This window comes from Hakea prostrata, chromosome 11 (assembly GCF_041222555.1).
Source record: "Hakea prostrata isolate BN-2017 chromosome 11, UWA_Hpros_2, whole genome shotgun sequence".
NCBI lineage: Eukaryota > Viridiplantae > Streptophyta > Magnoliopsida > Proteales > Proteaceae > Hakea > Hakea prostrata.
The window spans coordinates 3315821-3331761 of NC_142610.1; the positions used below are offsets into that span (position 1 = coordinate 3315821).

Here is a 15941-nt window from a genome sequence, read left to right on the forward strand (position 1 = left end):
CAGTATCTCACCTTCAATGAGCTTTGAAGAGTGATTTACTATTTGTGATGGAAGAATTTACTCAAGATCACTAAAGCTATGGGGTTCCTGCTGCTTTACCATTCAGCAAGAAATTGGGTGAGTTGCCTTGACTCTTGATCTCTCTTTTGTATTTTCCCTGTTCTTGAATCTAATTTTGGGAATTCAATCTCGCCAAAGTAACCCCAAAATCTAATTCCACCTAGCAGAAATTAGGCTACTTGTAGTAGGGAGTTCAATTAAACATCCCATTATCAAGGCCAGAAAAACTAGATGTTGGAAGCAGTTAATGACTTTAAAGAGTGAGGAAAAACAGAAACAGAGAAGGGAAAAGAAGTTGAAGATAACTTAAAACCATGAATCATGTGATCCTGCAATTCAAAAGCAGTCCTTGAGAAAACTCTAATGAAAACTTCATTTTTCAAACTCATTATTTTAATCCATGAGAATTAATCAGAAGAAAAGAAAAACAACATATAGACTCTGTCATGCATTTTCACTCGTGCCACCATGGTGACTACATACTCTATCATTATGGAAGACAAGGGGGAAAGAATTCTTTAAAGAGAAGAAAAGTTCCTCCACATATGGGTACAGAATCTTCGTTCCAGCTTACAAAGTCATAGTCACTTCTTCTTTTTTCCCTTTTGAATCTCATACAGAATGTTGTTTGCAGTCTTAACCCTATCAAAATTTCTTCTATGCTTATTCTGTGTGATAAAGTACAAATGGAGATGGTCTTGTTCTCTTTTGAATTTTTATACAGAAATATACAGTCATTTAATACTGTCTACAACAGACCAAATCAATGTTTTACCAACATTGCCTCCAGATTTCTCTTCCTTGCAGCATGTTTTAATTTCTCCAATGCAACAAGTCCAACTTGTCTAACCCTTTCTCTTGATAAACCAATCCTGAAGAAACAAGAGTACATCACCATCAACATAACCAGAAACATGTTGTGACTCAAGAGCATGAGCTCAATTTTTAGTGCCACTGGGTTCAACTTATGATTCGATGTAGCAGCAAGGGATAGGAAATCTACCAGTGGTCAATTATTTGCAGTAATGCACCATAACCACTTAAAGTCACACATGTAATTGAATCCACTCTTAAGTTTTACCCAACCAGGATATTTAAGGACATTTTATTGATTGCCTTCTGAACAGGTTGACAGTTGAGACACCGACTTGATTGAGCCATGAAACACTTGATCATTTTCACTATGAAGGTTGACTAATGCAGATATATGCATGGCTTTACCAGGTTATGCATGAAAGAACAGCTAGGCATAATAGTCTGCGAGGTAAAACATCTAGCATGCATGAGTTGATGAACTGGTCAAGTTTTAACATAGATGGCATATTTTGCAAGTGCTACTAAAAAACAGAACCATAGTTACTTAATCAAGATAGGGAGTGTGAGAAACAATGGCTCTTCAGATTCCAAGACCAAGCAAAATCATCTAGTCAGTACTAACCTTCTGCTGATGTCCTCCCATGAAAGGCATTCTTTATCAAGACCATAGTAAAGCCGAATTATATGTCTCTCTCTTTCCCGTAGCGTAGAATTGATTAGATTGTTAACTTCATCCTGAAAATAAATTACTCTTAAGACTTTATTGATGCTTCCAGAAAATGGGATGCAATTTTTAAGTAAGCCAGGGACCATCACAGATAAATTTGAATAGACAAGAAGTAAAGCCAGTGTAGAGGACCTATCTCAATATTTAATGTAGTCAATCTTTTCACTTGTGTTTTTCGGATATAGTTTATGCAAGTGGAGAAGGGATATTGAGCCACCACCTGAAGATCAGGGCTTAGATAAATGCAATCTATATCTAGGGAAGTCTACAATGGCAAATGAGGCCTTCCAATGCATCCATTGAAGGGATAACCTATGTCTAATATAGAAATGTCAGGAAAAAGAAATGGGGGACTAAACAAAGGAATGCACCCAGACATTCAAAAGAATGGAGTAGATAATATGATTAAGAATAGCAGGTTCCAGGAAAAGGCAAAGTCCCAACACCAATTTTAGTGGAACAATAAAATTCAACATCAAGCTTCTATTCCAAAATTTTTACTTTTACTATTATTATTATTTTGTTTTTCAATTGCATTTAGTTTTGCCCCTCTTTTACCTTGAGTGAACATTCATCTACTCCATGCCATGGGTTGTTTTCAAGGCAATTATCTGCAATATACTGCAATTCCAAAAACAATGGTATAAGTACGAAACATTTAGCCTGAACCTAATTTCTCAAAAGGTAGAATTTTTCCATAATTGAACTTACACTATGAAGAGTTTCCCCTGGAAGGCCATTCAGAGAGGGAAAGGCTTCCCTATCAAGTGAGAAGACCTTGTTTACTGCCTGCAAAATGACCAATAGTAAGAAACAAATAGATAGATTATACGTATCTTGATTGTTACATAGTACCATGAATAGAACTCAAAATTTTATACCTCCGTAGCATTCCTGACTTTCTTCTTTGACATATTCAGCGATTCTGCAATTTTCTGGAAACAAAAGCAGCTCACATTATATTCAAACTTCAAAGGCAAAGAGGAGATCAATCAACGAGAAGAGCACAATCATACAATTTTCCTTTTCTTTTTTTTTTTTTAAACTTTGAAAACTTAGCATTAATATGTCATTGACACATACACTGAAGAAGGAGAAAGGCATAGGTAGAATGCATAAACAACTCTACAGAAGCACCCCCCACCCCCAAAATAAATAAATAAATAAATAAAGAAATAAAATAAAAATAAAAATCTCAAGAAGAATGCTAACTTACAGCTACTGATGGGATTACCCCTCTCCCTTCCAACCTTATCTTTGCATTTCGAATTAAGCTCAACCTTTCATGCATGTGTGTAGGCAACCTCAGAGTTCTGGAGTTCTCAACTAATGCCCTTGAAACACCCTATCAAAAAGCACAAGCATGTATTGCTGTTTGATTAGAAAAGAACCGAACAAAGCATTAAACGTAAAATGATCATGAGGGAGCAAATTCATGCTTTGCTTGTCTACAAAAATGCTTAAATGCTTTAAAAGTGTGAGAATAACAGAGAAAGTAATGGAAAATATCTTGTAGAATTGAACCCAGAAGAGAACATTCAATACACATTTTCATCTTTGAAATGCATGACCAACAAGCAGGTGGATTGATAACCATAAAAGTATGCAATAGACTCGATGTGTTGCATCACAAAAGCTTTGCAAAATGAAGCATTTCCTCTAAAATTTGCTTGAATTCTTAAAGAAACACATAATACTCTATGGTATTTTTACTTCAGGTCAGTCTTGAAGAAGCTAACAGATATATGAATTAATAGAAAATCGTGAAGAAGACTATAATCCTTGTATGCTCTGGTGCAAGTGCTTTTGTCCACTTTCACAATTTGGGCAGCTATCGCATAAACTGCACAGCTTTCTTTTCAGCATCGACACTATTGTAATTCACATTTCATCCATGTAAGGTATTAATGGCAACCAAGTGAATGTAGAAATACAAGTGAAATCAAGGGTTCCTCTTTTCATTATAAAACCAATCTGTCACTTTAAGGTACCTAGTTCTTAGTTTTACCGAAGGGTGGGCAGTGAAACCATTGCTTTGGGTTTAGGGGTTAATATTTACCTAGGTTCCTGTGTGATTAAGTTGTACTGAACAGGAAAATTTATGGTTGGCATATACCTTCTATCAGAAAAGGAAGACTGAAAGAGGTAAAGTAATTTTTCTCTACCATCCATGGTAGAAAAAGGGGGTTCCACCTTACCTGACGTATCCACCAATATACATATGTTGAAATTTTGCATCCTTTTGAAGAATCAAACTTCTCAATGCCACGCAATAATCCAATCAAACCACCCTACATAGAAAATGCTGATCAGTAAGAGGAAGTTGAAAGTTTGACCCATTGAAAATTAAAATAAAGTAAAAATCAAATTAAAGGAGACAAGAATCACCTGAACAAGGTCAGCCATTTCAGCACCCATGCTGTCATATTTTTGAGCTATAGATGTGACTAGTCGAACATTACTCATTGCCAGCTTCTCTCTTGCTAACGTGCATTCAATTAATTTTGAGCGCAATTCTGTACGAGGTATCCTCAAGGAAGTAGCAAGCTGCTCATCGGAGGGCTCAAACCCTAATCGTTCCTTCAATCTAGATTCCCCAAAATCAAGTTAAGACTTAAGACACAAATATATGAGGAAACAATTGATCGAATAGCTCTTCATGCTTAGAATACTGAAAAAAACATTTTATTCAGATATGAGGTAAACTATGATCAGGAAGGAAAACCTCACCAGATGTTCAAAAGCTATATTCTACTTTCTTTCTTAGTAAAATTTGATGAGGAACTTAATTTTTTTTAACAGATTTAAAATTTCATGAAAACCTATCACCGTTTAATTTTTCATAAATAAAATGAAATATGACTTCATGATAGTTAATGAACTGTCTGTAGAGTTTTCCATACTTCAAAATCACAGAAAGTTAGCACCATAGAGCACAGTGTCAGAGCTCAGGAGTAGTTGAAATGTTCTGATAGGATCATTCTACTGAGATCTTAAAGAAAGGAATTTTAAAATGGCAAAGCAGTGTGATAGATGATAACAATTCCATCCTCACCTTGATTTGTGGTCATCCAAGGAGAGACCTACTTTGATTTTTTCTGACAAGTTGACAACTTCAGCATGTGTAAGTAATTCTTCACTATATACACCTTTCACATAACCTTTCAAGCGACTCTGCAACAGTTCTGGACTGACGAAAGAGCCAGGCTGCTTCCTCTTACTTGGTGTAACCAAATCACAATTTTGCTTCGTAAGTTTCCTCCTCACAGTAATTCTCCGTTTCCGAGCAGAGACACCTGAACGAGTAACCAGTACTTTCTTAAGGTGCTCTTCTTTTTGTGTTTCATTTTTCCCATTTCTCTCAAAGGAAAGATTCCACTGCTTTTCTAGCATGGACTTCTGCAACAAGAGGAGTGCCTCCATTGAAGATTCAATATCAGAGGTTCCCTCCTCCAAGAGGTCAGACTCCTCCAAGAGGTCTGAGTTCTGAAGCGACACACCAGCAGTCGAAGGAGTTGAAAAAGTATCCGCATGTTCTTTCAAAGCTTTAATAGATAGTGTTTGTCGATTAGATGGAAAATTGGAGTCAAAACTGGAGTCTTTTTTCGCAATTATAACCTTCTTTGTGGAAGCTGCAGCATGCTGTATCAATCCATAGTCATGGACACATGCGAGTTTGTCTGTGAAGTCAGAATAATAGAAAGTGGAACTCAACATTCTCTTTCCTGCACTTAGCCCAATTATTGTAGTTGTAGCCATCATATGGCCTCCTCCCACTGAAATTAATTACCATCACAGTGTAAGAAGCTTTCCAATTTAAAACATGTCACATAACTGTATTATATGACTGTCAATAATCTGGTATGAAAAGGTGGTATGCTACTCCAGGAGCTCTGTTGGTGCTTTCAGTCAAAATTCTGATGAAAAAGACAAGAGAATAAGCAACCATCTTTGATAGTCAAATAATTGTTTGACATTTGAGATTTCAAATTATGCCTGACCTGAAGAAAATCAAAGTGCTGTGGTAAAAATTAGAAATTGCAGAATGAATCATTTTGGTCTCATACTATCTCCCTGATGGAGAATATAGTGTAAATCATTCACTTTACCATGATTAACTTTCACTAAGTGACACCAGGACATGCAGAAGATGCAGCTCACACAGATTCCATTAAAGTGCATTTGGTTACATAATTCCACAGATTTAAATCTGTAGAATCACGAGTCCGATTTTTTATAATTGTTTGGTTACTGTTGTTAAATGATTCACATCAGAACCAAGAATTATGCAGAGTTATGAATTTTGCCTAAATTGGAATTATTTGGGTTTCACAGTTTGAGGTTAAATCGATGGATTCCACCAAATTGACCGTGTATAAAAACCATCAACTCATGTTATCACGGTAATCAAAAAACTTTCAAGATGAATTAGTTCATAAATCAGGATAAAAAAACAGTTAATTTTTTATGAACTAGATCCTATGGATGCTGATTCCGTGGATTTGAAATTGGAACTAATGCAAGCATCCATGAAATTAAGAGCTCATAGGCAAACTTCAATCAATTGCTGGGAAGTCCCAATTGTTCATAAAGGAGATGACTCTGTATCTTCTGGCTTATTTCATCTGACGATCACAATCCCCATGCACATACGATGGATGGGACTGTGTGAGGTCATAGAGAATTTAGAATATCTTCCAAATATATTGAAACATCAATCACAACATATTGGTTAAGACTCATAAAATGACATTAGCGACAGCACCAGGAAGCACAAACTGGATTGACAGTGATTGATGTAGCTACTCAAATGGCTAGCTAAGGCATAGTTCAGTCATCAACTTGGTGCTCTTGTCCAGAAATAAATTCTTCTTCTTTTGTCAAAGCAATCATAATATTAATTGAACCATGCATTTGTTCACACAAAAGCCTCTATATGTAGCTACCCAAATGGCTAGCTAAGGCATAGTTCAGTCATCAACTTGGTGCTCTTGTCCAGAAATAAATTCTTCTTCTTTTGTCAAAGCAATCGTATTAATAATTGAACCATGCATTTGTTCACACAAAAGCCTCTATCTACCCAAAGGCAAGTGCTACCTTGCATGGCTTCTTATATGTTCATCTTTCTGTGCTTTTTATTTCTGGATTATCCTTGAATTGATACTAATGTTACAATATCAACGGGTAATGCTTCTAAATCTAATGCCTTTTAAATGAAGTCTATACATCCCATAGCCAGCATTTAGACTATTTTCACCCCTAAAATTTCTGAGCCTAATGAGAAATATATAATATCTAAAAAGGAATGCATTATCTATAAACAGATGCAATTAATAGAAGTCGCCCAAAAATTTTTGAGTCTATTGCGAAATATATAATATTAAAAAGGAATGCATTAAGTTATTATCATAAACAGATGCAATTAATGGTAGTCAACAGAATACTGGAAACTAAGATAAGCTCAGCTACATATGTAAAGCTAGCAAAGGCACAAGAAGCAACTCAGCATTGCAATCCCTCACAATCCCTTCATTACCACCAGTAGTCTTTCTTGGTTCCTCTTTCAAAAAACACTAAACCACCCACCCCTCCCCCCAACCAAAAAAAAACGCTAGCAAAGAAAACCCAAAAACATCCCTCCCCAACCAAAAAATTAACTACAAGGATGCCTACCGCTGGTAATGGTTGAATGTACTATTGCCTAGTATGAGACATAAAAATGAAAGACACGGACAACACTTCCAGAATATCTCCTCGAGTTTGCTTTCCATTTGTAACTATCTTAAAAATCAATAAGTAGAATAGATATCTAAACTTATTTGACTGTAAGAAAACTCAGAAGCAGACCTCTAATGGAAATCCTTCCGAGTACTAACTTATTAAGAAACTAGCAATTGAATATAGAGCTCTCCTCCTGAAGCATATCATCAAACCAGAAGGCATCTGTCTCAGTTTCACTCTTTGCAGAAGAGTCCATACGCTGAAAGAGTAAACCCAAGATGACGCAAAGGCATCCAAAGTTTTATGGGTTCAGAAAAATGAAATACCCAATACAAATTCAAGAGAACCCAACTAGAAATGAAGCATCCTCAGGCATCAGTAACCATTTTAACCACATAAAGTTCTCCAGGAAATGCTAATCCAAACAAAATCAAAATTCAAACACATAAAAGAAGAAGAAAACACACACAGATCAAAGCAAGACCATAATGAAAAGCTCTAAGATAAAATAAACATACCAATCTTTGAATATAACAACAGTAGAAACAAAGAACCAGTTCTGTTCCAAGATGCCTTAATGGCTTACCGCAGATCTATACGTACAAATAGAGAGAAGTTTGGTGGCGAGTAGAGCAGAATTGAAGCTGAGGCGGTGAAAACAAAGTGGAAGAGGGAAATCTATATTGAATTCTCGTTTTCCTTGTTATTGAGAAAAATCTTTCTTTTTTTCTTATTTCTTGTATTTTTATTTTGAGGATATCGGATGAAGGAAGGCTATTGGTGGGATGAGATATAGGGGCCCACCTCGTGTGGTGCATAATGCTCCTTACGTCTTATTTAATCTCATCACGTCGTGACAATTGACTCGGCCCGAAGTTTTTGCAGCTGTGGTTTCTACTTTCTTCTTTCAATCTTTGTTGGCGTAAACCAGCCAACGGCCCAACGGGTGGGAGCAATACATTTACCATTTTGCCCTTCTTTTCTTTTTTTAATTATTTTTTCTATTAAATTTTCTTTTTGGTTTTTTCTGAATAGTTCATGTGCCTTCCTTACGGCCTGTTTGATTATTTGAGCCGGGAGATTTCAAAAATTTAGTACTTGAGCCGGGAGATTTTAAAAATTTAGAGATTTCAAATCTATAGAGTCATGGTTCATAAAATTAAATGTATGGTTAGCTAAATCTTTAGAATGAAATATGTAGATTCATCATAAAAAAAAATATTTATGAAATCATTATTCAAATGTTTAACATTTTTATAATAGGGATGAAATCTCTAGATTTCACCTCATACCCATAAATTTACAAATTCATATTTTTAGTGTAAAATGTGAATCTCTAGATTTCATGAATCTAGGGATTCACACAACCAAATGGGTATAAATCTCCCATTTGTGAATCCAAAGATTTCAAATCTCTGGATTCATGTAACCAAACAGGCCCTTAGGGCATCTTAAAACTCCAAGTTCAGTTTGTCTATCCTCAATGGTAGAAGATAATACTATTTTGATCCTTCGCTACTATATATTCAATGGAGGTTTACCTTTTCAATATTAAACATTTGCTTTTTTTTCTCTTTTTGTGCGTAAAATTTATTCTTTTGGTTAATTGAGGGGTCCAAGCCAACTCAGAGCACCTTTTCCCTCTGTACGACACATTTAGGGATAGTCCACCTTGTTATTGTTCAAAGGTGAGCCCTCCTCTTGAATATTGTGTGGTGGAAGGGGCGTCGGGATAGTATTATCCTATACGCTCTGATCTCAATTGGCAAACTCTCGATTTCTTACTTATGGGGTGTTGATTTTTGCCCATTTTTGCCCATTAAGTTATGAAAATAGGTGTAAAGTGTTCTTGTACGAAAACGCCAATTAATTTGAGTCTGATTGATGGCTCCAAGGGTGGTTACCATCTCATTTGAATTCACATCTCAGACAAGCCTCAGCTTTTTCTCTTTCCTGAATCATTCTTTACTATCACAGAACTGTTTCAGGCTTCTCTGCAGAAGAAGAGAAGAAGTTAAGATTAAGCAGAACAGATTCATTTGGTCAGGTCATAGGGTTCCCAATTCCAATCAACTGAAATGGCATTCCCAGCTACAAGCTTGTTATGCCACTGAAACACAGATATCCTCATACACTGGAAGAATGGATCAGTTCCTCTAGCATAATAAATTCATCAAATAAAAGTTAGTGGGAAGTTAAGGATTAACTAAAGAATCATAATCAAACCTCCTCTGCTCACTAGTTAAACTTCTAGTTCAATTCAATAATTAATTATCAGAGGGGTGAACTCAGTTACAAAGGCTTCCGCACAAGTAGGAGCCGGAAGGCAATTTTCTTACTCAGTGTTAACCCAGTAATTTTTTGCTGAGAGGCTGTTTCAATAAATTCAACAATATATCTTCGCACTCAATGTCTTCTCCTCCATGCATGTTTAGAGTCTAGTGAAACCTTTTGATGAAATTTCCCCTAAAATCACAATGCTAATTTCATTTTCCCACTTGAATGTCAGTACATAAAAATCAATGGATAGTTCCTATTTTTACATTCCATGAGTGGAACAGTGATGAGAAAACTTCGAGGAGATGGCCTTGACTGGCTCTGTGTCAAGTTACATACTAAATTATCTTTAACAACACTACAAAAGAAATTTTTAGATGGCAGCTCCCATTTCAGGGATTCCTGAACCCACAGTGTATGCATACCATGATTATAGGAAGTAGAAAAATTTACTTATATGCATTAGCCTCTTGAATTCTCACCATTCATATACAAATATGTGCAAGGCAGTAATGGTTGGGGAAGAAAATTATAGGAGTTGTTCTACCCATTTACCAAGGAAGATGCTAACAGCCCTGGCCTCAATCTTCTAGTTATGCAGACAAGATTCTGAGTGTTAATTACTTCCATGAGAGAGAACAGATGATATTGACTGCGCAGAAATGGAAGCAGTTGGGCTTTCAACCTCTCGATCACTGTTAAACTTAGCTTTATTTGTTAGTATCTTCAGTGCTACTTGTGCAAAATCAGCAAACCATTCATCCTCTGGCAATACACTGAAAAGAAAAGTAAAATTTCATGGTTTAAGGAGACAGACATGAAGAAGGCTAAATAAAATTACATCATAGCAAAAAATTGTGAATGGAAGGACCTCAACATTGAATATCTTAGCATGGCACTGTTAATGAAATACTGCTACCTGTTGAGTAACCATGCTCACCTATATGGATCCATTCCAGTTGCAGCGAATGCTTCAATGGCTCTAGAGATGATGTCTTTTATAACTTGATGCAGATTACGAGATAAGTAACGTCCTTGTGAAGCAAAAAGAATCACAAACTCCATGTCCAAATACAACTAAGAAAGCAAAAGACAAGAATAATTAAATTTTGCAACCAAAAGCAACACAGAAAAAAATGGATTAAATCAAAACCAAATACTTGTTGAAGCCCAAAAGGACCGAAACACTTTGGACCAGCTTCAATCTCCTCCCAGAAGGTTTGGTCATCTGAAAGCCACAAGATGACAGTCTCTGCAAGTCTCATAAATAAAATAGTTGCAAATCTCTCCCTTCCAACAAACATGTCTGCTGCAGCAGCTGCCATCCTGTTTAGTTTCAGGAAGAGTTCCTGAAGAACAATTTCTCATCGATAAAGTCAAAGATAAATGGAAAAGGTAGTTCCAAACTGAGGATAAACACATGACAAGAATAAAATGCAGAACACAAGCTTCTACACATTAATGTACCTGAAATATTGAAGATGGAAACCATTCAGGTTCTTCTTCATGATCATCTATAGTAATGTACGTTTGTGCACTCAAATGTGTATCTCCATCTTCTGTAAAAATCAGTTCCAGAGCATGCTGACGACAGAAGCTATCTCGTAACCTATCGACAGAACGTTGAAGCCGCCTCTTCCATTCCCTCTGCTCTGGAATACGGTTTTGCTTGTCTGAAGTTTTTCTAGGGGGGTCATCCTTTCCACCAGCCTGGTACAGAGGAGAAAGTTTTGCGGCTGCACGTGGAAGCGAATCATCTGCTAGAAAAGATGCATTGGCTAACAAAGCTATCTGTTGGGCTTCAGTCTCTGCCATTCTCACAATTTTATTCCTAGAACCTTCAAAGTTCCCTTCATCATCCATTGAACCTGGCAACGCATTTATCAGCAAGTTTACATAGGAATTAAATACTTGCAACAGACCTTCCAATGTCTGACCACCCAGCTGCATACTGAGGAGTGGTCCCACATCCTCAAGGAATTCCTGCCAGGATATTCCAGACAGAATTAAGAACTTCAAGAAAAGGAAAACTAAAAAGGCAAGCACTGTACAACTAGAGGTGAAAATTGATGATAGTGATATCAGATAATACTTGAAACTAAAAGTTTCTTACTGTTAACTGATTCAATTCTGAAACATAATTGTAATTGAGCGGTCGAAATGTCTTGAATCACCCAGCACAACTTACAGTACAGCATTATATTAAATAACCAAATATTTTCAAATGTTTCAAGGAAAAGACAAATGTAACTTACAGTACAGCATTATATTAAATAACCAAATATTTTCAAATGTTTCAAGGAAAAGACAAATGTAACATGTTGAAAAATGATCAACAAAAGAGAAGGAAAAGCTTTGATATCCAAAAGCATAGGCTAGTCACCTGAACCATGAAATTGAATTTGTGACCACTGCTTGAGAGCTTGGGCTGGGAGGAAATTACACTACCAAGAGATGCAGTAGAAGATCCACCTAATGGACGTGGACCAAGTGGAGGATATGTCAGTTCCCAATCATCCATAGCAGCTAGTGCAGCACTGCTCTCTTCAATTCTTTTTAGGTTAGCATACAATGCCTGCTCCACACTAGGTTTAAAGAGTTTCAACAAGACTGCGCAGAGGGCCAATCCACGAGCTTCTAGCAAAGAGCAATAACCCAAAGCTATTTGAACACACTCAGTGGCAGATCTTAGACATCCTGCTGCAGCACATGAGGCCAATGCATGTCTCTTCACCAGATGGGCAAAAGAGACCGTTTGTTTGATTGACCAAGTCACAAGCTCGGATGCATATGCAGGCTCCTCATCAAAGACAGCCAATGAATCATTTGCTGCTTGAGCAATGGCAGAGAAGACAAGTTGTGAGAGTGCAGTAGTATATGCACCTCCATATGAAGCATTTGATGGACGAAGACATTGCATGTTATAGTGAAGCTTGCGGTAATGAGCATCAAGGAGCAAAGTATGGGCACGGAGGCCATCCCCAAGTTTTCTCAAAGCTAATACAACTGAACGGAGTTCAACACCGTGAATAGAAGGTTGGCAAGCAGCCTCTGCAAGCTGGTCTGCCAATTTTTGCCTATGCTCAGCAATAGCAGTCTGCAGTGATAAGACTGCAGCCGGGCTCAATGCTTTCTTGTCACTGGCTTCTTCAACTATACTTTCCCCCTCATCAAGGACAGCTAAAGCTTCATCTACCTTCTTCTCTGCTAATAAAACTTCAAGTGTATCGGGAAATTCTACCGACCATTTCTCTATTTTAGAAGGCTCTTTATTTTCAGAAGTTAAATTTTCCTTTTCTGTTGAATCTTCAGAGTTAGTAGATAATGAATCAACACGAACTCCTTCAGCTAAAGCATGAATAAGAGCTGACTGAGTTGACAGCAAATTTCTTATTGAAAGGAGCTCTCCTTCCAGATCTGAAATCTCCCTCGATGTGCTGCAAGCAGAGGAGACATGCAATACCATTGATTCTTAAAAGAGCAATGAACTTCTCTAGGGTGGAAAAACTTCTCAAACCATATAAACACATTTCAAACATTATTTAAGATAATTAAATGGATTGAAATGAGATTACACGCATGCAGTTCAGTGCAGTTATTATATAAATTGGATCAAGCAACAATAATTTAAATCAAATGCATTTGATGTCTCCCTGGAAAAAAAATTTTTCCAGCTTTAGTTGCAATACAATCAGTTTCCTTTCATAAACATGATATTGTTTCACCCAAATATAAAATTTCTTTTCAACAAAACCTGTGGCCTACTAAAGGGAACTTAGGGAAGTAAAGAAAAAAATTAAGATAATTAGATAACTTTGACAAAAAAGATAGTCCATTGTGAACTTTACAGGATATATAAAGTGCTCTATGTTGTGTACCAAATATCACCTTAAGCACATGAAACCATAAACCATCGTTATGGTAAATGGCAACCTAGGCAATTATCTAAATATATATCACCTAAATACCAAGAGGTAAAAGGCAACCAAGTGCACAAGGCTTGCTACTGCATGGTCCAGGAGGGGCAAATGTATGCAGCTTACTCCCCACTGCACAGAGGAGGCTGTTTCCAAGTTTCAAATCCATGACCAAGAGGTTGCATTAGTGCAACTTCATTATTGCACCAAGACATGCTTGATGCTAAGAGATTAACATTATATAAAGAAGGAATACAAAGCTACAATTTGAGAAAGAGGGTTACAAACAGATGTGATGAGATAGAGCTGCTGACCAAGACACAATCAGTTCATTTAGAGTCATTAAAATATTATTGTAGAATCGTCATGCATTTCACTCACCGTATAAAGGCTGCATAGTTAGCATATACACTTTTACGCATTTCCTCAGCAGAAGCCTTCTTCAAATCTAAAAGGTAAGAGCATAAGCGTCTAATTTCCTGCAATTAAGTGGCTGAAGTTCAACTTCACATGGTACACCTACACGCTAAAAACTGATATAGACACACACATTTAGACAAACAGAGAAAGAGAAACCTTGCTTAGCTGTGCACAAAATAATAAACAACCTTCCTTTTCTAAAAATTTATCATGTTAAGAATATTATTCTCTTTAAGATGGTACAAAGGCCCTGTACCAATGAAGAAAATTGAAATAGGAGAAAATGGTGATAGAGAAAAAGACCAGCCATTTTAGTACAAGTTACAGAGTATTTAAAGATTCTGGAAATTCAAAGAAAATATCACCCATCTTTTCAGTCTCAGTGCTCCCCTGACTAAAAAGGATACCAAGGGAAGTAGTACATGCATCTAATTTTGCAGAGAAGACCAATTTTCACGATGTAAAATGTTCTGGGGCTGTTTCATGGCCTAAATGCACCTGGATTGTCATTTTTTGATGACGTTCAGAATTTCAAGCTCTCAGAAATGACTGGTTGTGGGTCCCAAACTGTTTGAAAATCCTGTCTTGCTGTTTTGGGCTTTTTCAGTACAGAGGCATTTCAGTCTTATTTTGAAGTAACTTTCACCTATTTCTATGTTTATAGTCTCTCAACAGGTTGACAGGGATAGAAAACGGCAAAAGTTGAACGTTACTCTTCTTCTTCCTAGTGAAACCATATATAGGAAACCACATCTGCTATGCCTAATGCCGTAGATGTAGCCTTCGGGTGAACCACGTAAAATCTTGTTTTGTTTGTTTGTTTTTTAACTGTTTGCTGACATTTAAGACCTCCTTAATCTCCGCAAGGCCATTCTTATATTAAATGAAACCTAATGATAGAATTGTAGAGAACAGAAGTTCACATTCATAGAAGGGAAGATGCTTCTCTTATTGTGATGTTTTACTTAATTGAATAAATTTTGAATATACCAAAGCCCTCAAGGATTAGGAGTGGCTACTTCCAGATCCTATTTAATTGCATAGAAACCTTTTTCCAAATGAAATTCAACAAAGCTAGCTTCTCCATAGACCCCTGTGTGTGTATCATGATGACCATGTTATTGTTTCCACCCCTCCTCTTCTCTAAAATGATTCACCAAATTACGTTATCATAGATTCCTGCTAACCAAGAGAAAAAACAGCAACAGGAAAAGGATGAAGATGAAATCTCTGTTTATTTTAGAGAGAGAGAAAGTAAAACAAATCAATTTTCAACCTTGTGCTTTTGAATTGCGAAACACTTTGCATATATATATCTAGACCTGAATCCTAATCAGAATGTCTCATGACCTTAAGGTTTCAACTTATTATTTAATTAAAACAAACCCAAGAAAAAGGACTTGAGGATAAGTTGAGAGATTGAGCAACTACCTTCTCGCTCATAGTTTCGCATTTAGATGTGACGAAAGCATGGGGATCGAACTGAGAAGCCTTGAAGACCTTCAGTTTCTCGCTAAGCGTACCAGTGTTGTTATTGCTGGCGTTGTTGCTGTTGATGTTGCTGGTGCCATTGGGGATGTTGCTGGTGCCATTGGGGATGCCGCCGGCAATAGCAACGTTTTGCTGTCTGCCCCAGCTACCAGTTTGTGGGACCTGAGGGTTTGCAGTTTGTAGAACTGGGGCCTTCGACCGAGATGACTTCACCACCGAAGCCATTGTGAGTCAACCCAATGTGTTCTGAAATTGGCAATGACAAAACCTCTCAAATTGCTTAGAACCCAAATAACTAGATCATGTTTCTTATTTTACAGAACTTATCAAATGTGGGAATCTAGAGCTCGAATTGCCAAAGAAAACACAACCCAGGTCACTGAACTCTCTTCCTCTTCCTTCTTCAATAGAAATCATGAAACGAAAATCATTAAAATTCTCCAGCGTAAGCTCGAATAGCCCAAAAACCCACAACCTAAATCACTGAACCCTCTTCTTTCTTTAATAGAAAT

General features: G+C 36.9%; 2 protein-coding genes across 6 annotated transcripts; both read right to left on the bottom strand.

The window, feature by feature from the left end:
- Positions 1-594: 594 nt before the first annotated feature.
- LOC148999601 (RNA polymerase sigma factor sigA-like) lies at positions 595-8035 on the bottom strand. 5 transcript variants are annotated; one of them, XM_089140286.1, is made up of 10 exons: positions 7911-8035; positions 4659-5379; positions 3992-4190; positions 3802-3894; positions 2820-2948; positions 2485-2538; positions 2315-2392; positions 2162-2224; positions 1499-1611; positions 595-932 (listed from the first exon to the last, which is right to left on the bottom strand). In XM_089140286.1, the coding sequence occupies exons 2-10, from the start codon at positions 5363-5365 to the stop codon at positions 824-826; spliced, it is 1545 nt and encodes a 514-aa protein (XP_088996412.1). In that variant the 5' UTR covers positions 5366-5379; positions 7911-8035; the 3' UTR covers positions 595-823. The 5 variants fall into 5 exon arrangements, with proteins under 5 accessions (XP_088996412.1, XP_088996410.1, XP_088996413.1 ...); XM_089140284.1 differs by having other exon boundaries at positions 4659-5520; XM_089140287.1 differs by having other exon boundaries at positions 7843-8035.
- A 2063-nt stretch (positions 8036-10098) lies between these two features.
- LOC148999602 (exocyst complex component EXO84B-like) lies at positions 10099-15654 on the bottom strand. Its single transcript, XM_089140298.1, has 7 exons — positions 15370-15654; positions 13900-13997; positions 11985-13038; positions 11069-11584; positions 10762-10950; positions 10542-10678; positions 10099-10377 (listed from the first exon to the last, which is right to left on the bottom strand). The coding sequence occupies exons 1-7, from the start codon at positions 15652-15654 to the stop codon at positions 10218-10220; spliced, it is 2439 nt and encodes an 812-aa protein (XP_088996424.1). The 3' UTR covers positions 10099-10217.
- Positions 15655-15941: the final 287 nt, after the last annotated feature.

Bases quoted from the DNA above. Each gene is read 5' to 3' on its own strand.
- LOC148999602 (XM_089140298.1), bottom strand. From the start codon at position 15,654: ATGGCTTCGGTGGTGAAGTCATCTCGGTCGAAGGCCCCAGTTCTACAA. The intron at 11,585-11,984 runs GTGACTAGCCTA...ATATCCTGGCAG, and splicing joins AATTCAATTTCATGGTTCAG to GAATTCCTTGAGGATGTGGG. The intron at 10,378-10,541 runs GTGAGCATGGTT...TTTTCTTTTCAG, and splicing joins ACTGGAATGGATCCATATAG to TGTATTGCCAGAGGATGAAT.
- LOC148999601 (XM_089140286.1), bottom strand. From the start codon at position 5,365: ATGATGGCTACAACTACAATAATTGGGCTAAGTGCAGGAAAGAGAATG. The intron at 4,191-4,658 runs GTGAGGATGGAA...TGGGGAATCTAG, and splicing joins TTGGATGACCACAAATCAAG to ATTGAAGGAACGATTAGGGT. The intron at 1,612-2,161 runs GTAAAAGAGGGG...ATTTATTTTCAG, and splicing joins TAGATGAATGTTCACTCAAG to GATGAAGTTAACAATCTAAT.